This window comes from Trachurus trachurus (assembly GCF_905171665.1).
Source record: "Trachurus trachurus genome assembly, chromosome: 15".
Classification (NCBI taxonomy): Eukaryota; Metazoa; Chordata; class Actinopteri; order Carangiformes; family Carangidae; genus Trachurus; species Trachurus trachurus.
Genome location: NC_139906.1, coordinates 12,479,923 through 12,491,964, shown reverse-complemented (window position 1 = coordinate 12,491,964; position 12,042 = coordinate 12,479,923). Strand labels below are relative to the sequence as shown.

The window sequence follows — 12,042 nt, the reverse complement described above, 5'->3', positions numbered from 1 at the left end:
TATTGCAAAAGAGTGTTTCATGTTTAACTTTATTCCTTTTGGAGATCATTTACTAATCTTCCACTTGCTTAACTGTTCACATTAATGGAAAATTTGACCAGACTGGAAACTTTTGCATGCCACTATCCTATCGCCAGAGAGGGGGTTGAACTTTTCACATGAGAGGAATATGAAATCAATATTGTTCATTCAATAAGGCTTTTATATTTTCATGGCAGCTGCTTTGCCCAGCTGGTTCTGATAAACATGGTGGCGAAGTTATTTTTTACCATTTCTTTAGAAGTTATAGTTCACCTCCGTGTGAACATGTGTTGCAAACATACACGCTCGATCTTTAATCCAAATACATTTTTATTGGCACTTTTAAATAAAAGAATAAATCGGAAATACAGACATAAATATCATAATACTGGCATAAAAAAATAAGAGTAGCTAAAAAGGTGACAAACAAATATACTGTATCTTAGTACTAACTGTACCTCATCTGCACCTTTGTCGATATCCTCTACAGACATGGAAAGCAAACACTAATGTCCAAGATTCACTCCTACACCTGATACTGGAGCTATCAAAAAGACATTTGTAGTGGTCTATTTAACAACATTCAAGTGATTCTAAAAGTCTGTTGCTCTTTAATTACAGTTATCACAATAATCAAGTTCCAACTTTAAAAAAAAAAGAAAGAAATGACAGCCCTATGGCCAGTTTTGTGCATATAAATGTCAACTAGCACATATAAACTTACAAATAATGCTAATACAAAAGTTTTATCAAACGATGCACACATATAAACTTGTGCATGTATGCGAACATGCATGTGTAGACACATACACACACAATGCACACATGAACATACAGTACATGTATACACAACATGATGGGAAAGGACCAGCCTGGTCGAAATGAACGGCAACAGAGGTGATGATAATCATGCCTCAGGAGAATCAACGTGCTTTCAAGGTTGGAATTGCAGTAGGCTCTCTTCAGTGTTTTTACATGTTTTTGAATCAGCCTAACTTATTCGAAAAGTGTCTGTCTGATCCATAAACAGGAGGTATGTGAAGCTCAAACCATGTAAAAAAACATATAAAATGAGTCAATGCACTTGAAAACAAAAATCTATAAAGCAAGGCTTTTGTATTGTTCCAACAGGCATTATGTGTTGACAGGCATTGACTATCATTGATGCTTTGGTAAGATAGATAATGGTGCAACTGAGATATATATTAAAACCAAAATACAAAATAAAAATGTGTTGCTAAAATTATGATTATCAAAAAAGGCTCCCTCCTTCATTCAAATCCCTGTATTCTCTTGGAGATTTTGTGTAGGCCTATTTGCAGAGTGGTTTTAAATGTTGTTAATGTGTAAAATTAACCACCATTTTTACTACTTGTTTTTCCTCCCAGCATTAAGAATGGCACCATTTCTCTTTTTTTCAGCGCTACTGTGAGGTTTACATAAACACAGTGTAGAATTTGGGAGTTGAACAGTATTGTTCAGGTTGCCTCGTAAAATGAGGCAATAATAATAATGATTAAAAAAAAAATCAACACAGGCATCAGACTTAAACCTTTGAAAGATCTGCAGTGTAAGGTCTGAGCCGGAGAAATGCAGGCAAAGTACAGAGAGAAAGCCTGTATTTCAAAACCTCTGCAAGTATTTTGGTATTTTAAAATCTGGCAGCAGAAATAAGGGGGGAAACCCCTGTTTACTCAAGGAAAAAAAATCCTGCTAGAGGCGGTTCAGGTACAGTTCATCAGCGGTAAGTTGCTGGGGCAGTAGGGACTAGATCCTTCTGAAAAGTGCGCATATTCAGGCTACAGAGGCAACTTTGTCACAGTTGCTGGTGTAATGGACGTCTGGTCGGTCTTTTTCGGCGGGTTTCCTGTTCCAGCAGGGAAGGGTGAGCAGAAAGAGAATGCATGCTCCCAGCACAACGACGCTCCCACTAAAGTAGAACGCCAAATCGTAGGACTGTGTCCAGTCGAAGAACCACCCTGGAAAGTGATGAGAAAAACACACAGTCAGCAAGGATTCCTGCCAGATGCAGCACTCGGCTAAATATTGACAAACTGGCTCCTAATTGAGAATGACAAGCCCTTTGCCTTGTTCTGCCTGTCTGCCGAATTTAACATTTTGATTTTTGAAATGTCTCTGATAGCATGACCTTACAACAAGTCAAGATTGACACAGCCAGCTCTCTTACCTACAACAGGGGGTCCAAGCATGATCCCAAATCCCCCGAAAAACATGAGGATGCCATGGGCTTGGGTCAGCCTGTCCAAACCGACGATTGTAGTGGTAACGTAGGAGGTAAGGGACCAGTTTCCAGAGAAGAAACCCAGCACGGCAGTTAGGATCTGAAGTCCCAAATAAGTCTTAGTCATGGGGATGAGGAAAAGTGCCAGACCTCCTGCAAACATGGTGAAGCCGTACAAATAGATGCCGTTGATCCACCTGATGTCCACCAGGACACCTAGCGCTAGTTTACCCACGCAGGTGGCGATGGCACCTATTGATACCAAAGGAATGACACTAACTTCTTCAATGAGTCCTTCACTCTGCGCCACGTCTTCTATAAAGAGCACAGGAGGGAACGCCCCCAGGCTGAACAGGAAGACACCAATACAGAAGGCAACCATGGCTTGGTCCTGCAGGATCTCATACATGGAGTGCATATACCTGGAGTAAGCCTGCTGTTTCTTTTTGATGACTTTCATGATGGCTAACCCAGCCAGGAAGCCGCCGCTCTTCTTCTCCGTCTGAATGGCCAGGTCCTTGGAATCGATGGTGATGAGCAGCTCTTTCACCATCAGACTTTTCTCCGGAGTGGTTTCGATGGAACCCGCTGCGATCTTCAGGTCGTCCAGCTGGGGCTTCTCAAAAAGCTGCTCCTCTGTGTTTCGCGACAGGGCGGCCTTCTGTTTGAGGTAGTACCCTGGCATGTTAAGGGGCCTCATGAAGCCGGCACATGCCATGAGGTTCAGCGCGACAGCACCGATGATTAGCAGGCAACCATCCAAGCCGTACAACACAATCAGCTCGTTCTGCGCGGAGGCGTAGATGAATGCTCCAACGCTCGTGCCTGTGTGAGGTAGAGGAACACAGGATTTCAGTACTTGCGCAATGAAAGTCATTTTATGTGAGTCCAAGTATTTCAAATGATTTTGATGCCATGAATTTTTATTAGTAAAAAAATGAGGTAATCCTGATGAAATCTGTTGCAGTCGTCTATCATCTCTGTCTTCCCTGACCATATCTGTCTTTTTTTAAACTGCTACTATTGGAGCCAAAGAGTAACCTAACACCAGCTCTATACAGCATCAGAGTATAAAGTTATTACCAGTTTGGATTCTCATCTGAACCCGATCTGGTCACTGGTCACCTGTGCACATTCCTACCTAACAGACCACTCTCCCTTTGCTTCCCTACAGATGTTTACCTTAGCTTCAAAAGGCTCCCAGGCAGCTCATACATGAAAGAAGTACGGAGAACTGGTGTGCACACTGAGAGCTCAGAGCACAGAAGGGGCAGCAGTACCTGTGGTGACAATGCCAAGGGCAAGGCCGCGTCTCTTGTCAAAGTACTGACAGGTGATGGTCAAGGTGGCTGCGTAGACCAGACCACAACCCAGGCCTGTGGTAACAGAGACGACAAGGACAGACAGGAAAAGAATTTCCATTAGTTCATTTGAAAGCGGTATCAGCTTCTCACTTCTAAAAATATATGAGAAGATGAATTAAATTGCACAGTGCATAAAAGGGAAATTGTGTTATGTTTCACTTAAATTTCTTCCAAATATGTATATTTGTCTACTACTTTGCTACTTTTTACAATGATATTTGATATAAGGACACGGTGAGAAGTAAACAAGCTGCACGTGCATGTACAGCTACAGCCAGGGTCTAAGAAGGGCATCTCTAAAAATAAATGACTGTCTTCAAATATGCATGGCCGCCCCTCTCCAGTACTGCCTGTGCAATAGACAGTGCTGACTGTAAGGGGTTCACCAGGATTAAACAGGCTGGGCTGTCACTTAATGCACGATAACAGGTGGTGTTGGGCCTACGCAGACTAAGACTGGTGAGGGTGCAGAGGTAATAAAGGGTCACACTGGGATAAGGCTAAGCAGTAATGTGTTTTTTTTTTCTGTCAACATCCCAAACGATGCTGCTATCAAATAAACGGCACAAAGCTCAAATGTTTATCTTGTCTCAGGGCCGACTGTACAGTAGCTGTGATATTCATTAACTGATAATAAAGGAAATTGTCAGCCTTTGATGTTACATAATACTGTAGTTGGACTTGACATGTGCCCCCTGCTTGTGTGAAATGATTATACAATGTGTTACGAGATTGTCATATGTTTGAAGGATAAGAAGCTTAGTTAACTGCCACAGCAACATCAAACACATTTTTTTCTCAGACTGACAATAGCTTAGCCTGCACCTTACAGTCTGTCTGACTGTCAGGTTAATTAAGTCTCCGGGCTGTTTCCAGCATTAACCTTGCAGGCTTGTCTTTAGTACACTACAGTATAAAACACACACAGTGATTCCTTACCAACCACAATCCCATAGGAAAAGATGAGGAACTGCACATTGGGCGCAAAGGCACTGAGCATCAGGCCGCCTGCCACCATTACCCCGCTGAAGATGGTCACCGGGCGAGCGCCAAAGTTGTCCACACAGGCACTGCACACAGGACCTGAGGGAGGAAATGGTGGAAAGACAGACAGGAGAAGAGGAAAAGGACAAAGAGAAAGAGAGAGAGTTGGGGAGTGGGAGATATACACAGAAAGGAAAGGTGAGTGGCAGAGGAACAAAATATTCAGGAAACAAAACTGCTTGATTTGCTGTATTGTGGACAACAAACACGGGTTTCTGGGAAAATCAGTGCTCATCTTACAAAACACTGACATATCACATTAGGTTCAAGCTGGCAACCTGTCAGACATGCTGTCACATCACTGAAGAAAACCATGTGAGGTCCAGTGTTTATATTTTACTTGAACCAGAATTATAATTTAACTCTTTGATATCCAGTACCCTTGAATTCCCCTTATAACTCAATTAATGTTTGGAAATTGCTGGCTCATTTATCATTTATCATTTATTGATCTCATTTATCACCTGCTGTTTGTTTTTTATTTCCCTATACCACCTTTAGACTACAGGTACAAGGTGTATGTACTGAGTACAACGTTCATGTTTTCTCACTTCTTCCTGACTCCTCCAGTATCCTGAGGTTGCTTGACTCATACACTATGTGACATTTACAGTTTCCTTCCCCTCCAACCGGGGGGAAGACCCTGCTGTTGTGCAGCAGTAACTGCAGTGCTGCAGCTGTCTGATAGCTGGGACACGTGTCCAAGACTTGGCCAGGCCCGAGGCCAGACTGTCCAGTCATGATTTTCACTTCAGCCCTTTGAGAAACAAGACAGCGAGAAGTCGGGCTGTCAGGGAAACTGAAATGTCAGCCAAGACCACCATCTATCACTGCTCCTGTCTGCACAACATACATTAGTGGCTTTTAATGCTCATGTTTGTTTATTCACACTGTAGCTTTAACTGCCATTTTTTTAGACTTCTCTTTTCTCTCTTTAGCCTTCAATCGAGTTCAAGAGAGTTTCTATCCACAGTCTTGCTCAACAAACATGTTATTTGTTAAATCTCCCTGTTTCCCCCTGAATCTGTTTCTCAATCTGTCCTCCCTTTCCTCCCTCCGTGGTTAGATTACAGGCTAAGTGATCCTCCTACATTCATGGCTTGGATGACTTGCACTTGCATTGGCCTGCTAGAAAATCAATAACAGCAAACTCTGCTCTGGGAGCCACAAAGTGCTCTTCGTTGTGACAGCATTGTCTTTTTTTCCCCCCTCCATCCTACTGAAACATTACAGTGAGGAGAGCTCCCAGACACCTGTGGCTATAGTAAATGAATTCCTTGGAGACTTTGAACATGTATTGTGTCTGCTGTGTTATCAGTGGCATCATGCGGTATGATAATTGAGAAGGAAGTGGTGCGACAATAGGTGTAAAGGTGAGCGTTTAGGGCTCTACTTAAGAACTAAGCAGATACAGTATCTCTCACTCAATCGCTCATGTCAGCAGATATACTGCCCTAATGACATGCTGTGCCAAAATATCAATTTACGACTCACCATATAATCACCAAATGCTGAAAACATCATTTCAATTAAAAAAAAAGTGATGAAAGATTACACAAGTTTCTCTCAATTTCCATCTATCTCTCTAAACATGACTGTCAGACCCAGAACTCCCATCCTGTTCATCTGCTATTTAGTTTGGCTCTGATTCAGATTTTTTTAACCACACAGTGAACCCATGTCAAGCGTTATTAAATTGCATGCTACTCACTGGCAATAAGTCCCACTCCAGCCACAAGGGAGCCCACCCAGGCTGTCGTGCCCTTGCCCTCCTGGAAGGCATGCAGCCATTCGGGGTAGAGGACACCCACTGACTGGGGCGATCCGTAGGCCAGGAGCTGAGCCAGGAAAGAGGCGCCGACAATCGCCCACCCCCAGCCTCCGTCCAGCACTTGATTAGATGGTGCCATGGTGCTGAGATTACTGCTGCCCTCTGGGATCTGCTACAGCTGTGACAGAGCAGAGGTTCCTGGGGAAGAGCATAACAACAAAACAGCAGAGAGAATAAATGTCAACAACAAGAGAAGATGACTGTGTGGAGCAGAGGACGAGTCACCACCACCACCACCATAACACTACAACACTTACACAGAGCCTTGATGTTGTGAAGGCTGCTGCAGCACTTGGCCTGGCCAGACAGGCAGGTCACCTGTGTGAGGTTCCTCAAAAAAGACTGACTGCAACTAAGACATAGCCAGCTGGCCCTTTTGTTCCTTTCTCTAAAACCACACCTTGGAGGAGGAGAAAGTAAGAAAACTGCACAGCTAGGTAACCCCCCCCCCCCCCCCCCCCCCCCACTTCCCTCCTCCTGCACCTTTAACCCCCCCTCCTCCTCCATGATTCAGCCGTTGCTCTTAAAAGACACATAAGGGAGGCCTGTCTCCTGTGCTGACCAAGTTTTTCAGACCTCTTTCATGAATAATTTGTGGCCCAGAGCAACTTTATACATCCCTGCAGCAGCAACAGCTACAGCAGCAGCATCAGTTTGTTTACAGTGAGGCTTCATGGTGGGGGAAAAAAGTTGGTGCAAAGCTCTTCAGATTTCAGACTTATTTATTGACAATGTGGGATTTCTGCGTGTTGCCAATAAATACTACTTTTTTCTTTCCTAAAATCGAAAACAATAATATCCTGGAGAAAATGACTCGGCAACATCACCATGGACCAATTCTCATCATGTCTCCTCGATATTCATCGACAACAACAACTGTCACGTGTCACACCTTATTTTTTCAATACGAGCGTGAGCATATTTTGATGTTTCTATTAAAAACACATGCGGCACTCACCTCAGCATCTACACAAACGGCAGCAGGCGCGTGCAGAGCTGCGCGCTCTACGTGAACTTTCCATGTAGGATGGTTTCCCGATTAAAATCGCTGCTTGGCTACTTCAAATGACAATAACAAGAACGCGGAGGGAACTGATGCATGTCAGTGTGAGCTTGAGTCTAGGCTGCCCGTGTCTACACAAAGCACCCCGCATCATCTATGCGCATTGAGCGTCCGTTTCAATCTGCTTTGTAGCCGGCGACAAAACCGGTTCAAAGCTGTTCTTGCTGGTCCAGCAGCAGCAGCAGCAGCAGCAGCAGCTCGAACGCAGCACCGGGAGGAAGAGCGCTGCTTCCTCTTGCGCGCCTGGAGCGCACAGCAGACAGAGGAGCACACAGTCTCTCCCCTCAGAGCTGAGGCGGCTGAGCTCTCTGAGCTACACTGTTTGTTTTGTTTGTTGGTTTGGGTTTTTTTTCTCTCCAGGATACATCTTGAATTTTAAATCACTGCAAACTCAAGGAGGAGCGTGCACAAGCACATGCACAAACACAAAACTGTTTACCTGACGGATGTCCGGGCCGTAAAACACAAATGAGAGTCTTATTTGGGTTGTTGATATAAAGCAACATAAAAGTTCGAATGTTTTTATAAAAAAAGAAGAAGAAGAAGAAAGGTATCTAGAACTGGAAATGAACCCACACTAGGCTACTTCTCTATTTATCTGTCTGCTCTGGTTGAAAGTTGCGGGTTCATGTGCTGACAATGTGAGCCGGGTGTATGGGCCACTTCTCTCCAGGAACATTGTTAATATCGCCATCAGGCCAGTCTGAACCGGTTGATGGATGGTAATAACAACACCACGGAGCACCAGCAGGGCGCACTGCCTGGAGTTCTGTCCTGGTGAGCGCTGGTTGATGCAACACATGCACAAAAACTATTCCATCTAAAAACGTTAGCAGCCTTGGCCTGAACAACACCAGTTTGATTAAACCTTTAAGACTGTGATAGAACGGCGCACAAAAAATCAGTAGCGTGCACGACAGTCTACCGTGCTGCCATCATGAGTTAAAAATAAACCTGCAGGGAATCCTGCAGGAAGGGAGGTAGATGTCTGCAGGATGTGCTGTGTTTAATACAGCGACTGTTACAGGACTAAAGTAGGCTATAATGGCACAATTACATCCCGGCAGAGTGTATCTTTAAAGTATATTCCAATTCTTATTCAATTTCTACACATTCAAAATTCTTTTAAAATGTGTTTTATCAGCTTTGACTAAACAGCACCTCCTTTCTGCTCAGAGAAAAACAAGGACTAGACACATATCCAATTACTTTGAAACGAACATTCACACTGTGATGTGAGAGCGGGAATAGTTGCTCCTTGTCACATGCAGTAGCATCATAAAGTTATACATCCGTGTGACTGCACCCATTCGCATAACCCCAGGTCAGAAAAGAAAGTGCGGCCATCTCTCCTCTTCTCTCTCCGTCAGAACAGTGAATGGACAGAAGAATCCAAGGAAAGGCGAACTTAAAAGGATAGGAAGCAGTGTAGGAAGGGGTGGTGGTGGGGTGGTTGGTGTGGAGAGCAGATCAGAGGTCAGCCTGGTTTTTCACAATGATTGCACCTAAAACTCTTCAGGAACTTTGATGCTTTTTCCCATAGCTAAGGTCTGCTGCCAGGAAGGGTCTTACAGAACAGATTTAGGCCCTATAATCCTCTTCTGCCTGAAAAATGAAGGGAAGAAAGAACAAGCGAGGCACAGTTAATTGTGCTCTACACTGGCATTACATTGACATGTTGCTCCAGACCAGTTTCAACCAGACATAGTGCATGTAGGGGACAGTGTGTATGAATCAGAGAGGAGGAAGGGTGGGGAGTGGATTACAGAGCCGCTATGATACACTTTGAACACCACCGACTACAGCTACAATCAATGTCAGTGCTGCATTCCCCACTGCTTGCATAAGTTATTCAATACATTTACTGACACATTTCCTAGTGTTGTATATGGCCCAGTAAGTCCACTGGGTTAGAGAAGTGGTAGCGGTTTAATAACCTTGATTTTTTTGCCCTCCTTTTCAATTTGCAGAGGTAATGAAGGCTGGAAATTAATTATTTATAGAGGCAATATAACTTTGAAAAGCCTGTTTGTTTCCTCTAATCATGATTTATTTGATAACTAATCTATGTTCAGTTGTAGCTGACAAGTCAATATCTCATGTCTAAGAGGACACGGGCCACATGAGGTCAAATGAAGTCTACTGGAGAAAAAAAAAATCCGGATCCACACCTTGTTCATCACAGTGATCCTGACGTTACAACATCAGGTGTTACCAGTGTCTCAAGGTGCAGACACTGTAGACCTAAAAAATTAATGGCCTAGATCTAACTGGCAACAATCCTAGATGTACTATTAAAATTGCAACTTTGTGTCCTCCTGGGGGTCAGTGATTCACAACCGTCAGGATTTAGACTTCATTTAAAGTTTGATAATTGCTACAACTGTTGGTGACATTGTTCATGTGATTAATTAATTATATATAATCAATGATAACAAGCCAAAGACTGCTGCTGTCTGATGTTTTGGATACAGTTGGTTAAGATAAGTTGCATGTGACTGATTTAATTGGTGACTTGCTGGAGGATGTTTTGAATCACAACATTAAAACATCAATGGTGTCCTGCAAGGATCCATGTTGGGGCCCATAATGTTTGCTCTATACAATGATATATGAAACGATTCAGCACTGTTGTCCAAGTTGATATCCATGATGCTGTTTTTCACTGCATCTGCTAGAAATCAATAACATAACCACACGCAGAAACTGGAAAGCCAGTTGGCTATGTGACAGAATATATAAAAAATGATAGTTAAGTTCAATACAATTCAATTTGAGCCTTTTCAAAATAGATTAGGACAATCCCAATAGCCTGTTTTGTAAAGTCACAACCCGTTTTGGGGGTTGCCTGTAAGAATTATGGAGTTCACCAGTGAGATTTCATGTTCAGAGTTGAGCAATGAATAGGTAACTTTGTGCAGTTTAGACCCCCAATTAGGACTCTAGTTGGTATGCTAAGGACAATTTTAATGCTCTTTATTGAGGCGGTTCTATTGGAACAAACAAACCTGGACTGAAGGCGTACACGTTTCGTACCAGCCGATTGTTATTCATCATAGTACAGCTTGATCAAGCAACACTGTTTTGCCCATGAACAAGTGTCTGGCCTCTTTTCATGTGTCATGGACGGGCCATTTCAGAATTTGGGTAAACAGGGCAAATTTCTTTTGAATTTGGAACAACCTGCTAAGACATGTTTGTTTATTTTTGCTGTAGAGCTCACATTACACACACTTCCCAGCAGTCTTTCATGGGCTGACCTGATATCCTTTTTTTTTTCTCTGGCACTTTTGTGACACCTGAGAATGAGCAACCTGCAGCTCATTTACGCAAGAGGCTTGGCAGGTGTAAACCCACAGAGCCACCCTGCAGTCTGGATAAATCTCTCCTGGTGCGCCCACCTAGATCCATAAAGCTGCAGAGGTGAAAGGCCACTTTAGCGCCCAGCATGGCCACGCTGAGCCTCCAGTCCAGATTCCTGCTTGGATTAGTTCAGGTTGCTGGCTTCAGCAGCACGAGAGCACACTGCAACATAGTAGAAAAACACAGGAACCCACTTAAGTTGTATCAGAACTCACAGCAAGTATTCTGACAAATATATAGTCATGTCACTGTTACGATGGGGTGTATATTTTCATCCTGGTGAGTTTGAACTGACCATATGTGAGCATGGGCTTCAGTTACCTGTTGAGACACAATAGACACCTAATGTGCTGCACAGACCGCCATCTCCTCCCCGTCGTCCTCATTCCACAGGTTATTGCACCCAAATTACAAAGGTTTACCATGTTAAATGATCCCGGAATGATTGACTTATGAAAAACACTCCTCCGGTCTGAAGCCAGTTGGAACCAGCTGAAACCATGCAGACTAGGAAATGAAAGTAAGATACTGGCACAAAATCATGAGTCACTGGGGCTGATGCGTGTTAAGAGGCTTATCACATGATGAGGTTCTGCTATAATAGACAGAGGAAAACTGATTTGTTTTCAGTTTATGCGTTTAATACTAGCAGCAAAGGCTTAAGGAATGAAAACGCCTGTCTGTTAGCTAGTCTGGCCAACCCTTGAAAACATTTCCTTAGAAATAGCCAGATTGACAAAAATAACATGCCAATTAGCAGGACAAAAAAAAGAACAATGCAGACGGGTGGGAATGTCATTATTTTAGCATTATGAAAAAATAAGTTGACCTGGTGCGATAGACAAAAGCTCAGATTTATCTTCAAACCATTAAATAGCTGAGATTTTTCAATATGAAATGTCAACCTATCATTAAAAGGAAAATTCAAGGGGTCATTAAGTTGGTAGGAAACAATAAATGTTACACTCTTCTACAAATATGTTGGAAATGTGACAACTGGTACTAGGATGAAGAGTCAGTGGATCACTTAAAGAACCAGTAGTAATTGTCCATTTCCACCTGTGCTACAGTTGTTGAAATATTTCAGGAAAACACCATATAAGGTTACAAAAAC

The 12,042-nt window shown here is 43.1% G+C and overlaps 1 protein-coding gene across 2 annotated transcripts; it reads right to left on the bottom strand.

Annotated features, from left to right (window-relative positions):
* Positions 1–952: 952 nt before the first annotated feature.
* LOC310998295 (monocarboxylate transporter 9-like) lies at positions 953–8,295 on the bottom strand. 2 transcript variants are annotated; one of them, XM_083988274.1, is made up of 6 exons: positions 8,005–8,295; positions 6,383–6,640; positions 4,567–4,710; positions 3,544–3,639; positions 2,210–3,088; positions 953–2,000 (listed from the first exon to the last, which is right to left on the bottom strand). In XM_083988274.1, the coding sequence occupies exons 2-6, from the start codon at positions 6,579–6,581 to the stop codon at positions 1,816–1,818; spliced, it is 1,503 nt and encodes a 500-aa protein (XP_083844400.1). In that variant the 5' UTR covers positions 6,582–6,640; positions 8,005–8,295; the 3' UTR covers positions 953–1,815. The 2 variants fall into 2 exon arrangements, with proteins under 2 accessions (XP_083844400.1, XP_083844399.1); XM_083988273.1 differs by lacking the exon at positions 8,005–8,295 and adding an exon at positions 6,760–6,933.
* Positions 8,296–12,042: the final 3,747 nt, after the last annotated feature.

Coding starts and splice junctions, on each gene's coding strand:
- LOC310998295 (XM_083988274.1), bottom strand. CDS start 6,581: ATGGCACCATCTAATCAAGTGCTGGACGGAGGCTGGGGGTGGGCGATT. Junction 3,640..4,566: donor TTCCTATGGGATTGTGGTTG/GTAAGGAATCAC, acceptor CTGTTACCACAG/GCCTGGGTTGTGGTCTGGTC. Junction 2,001..2,209: donor GCTTGGACCCCCTGTTGTAG/GTAAGAGAGCTG, acceptor ATCACTTTCCAG/GGTGGTTCTTCGACTGGACA.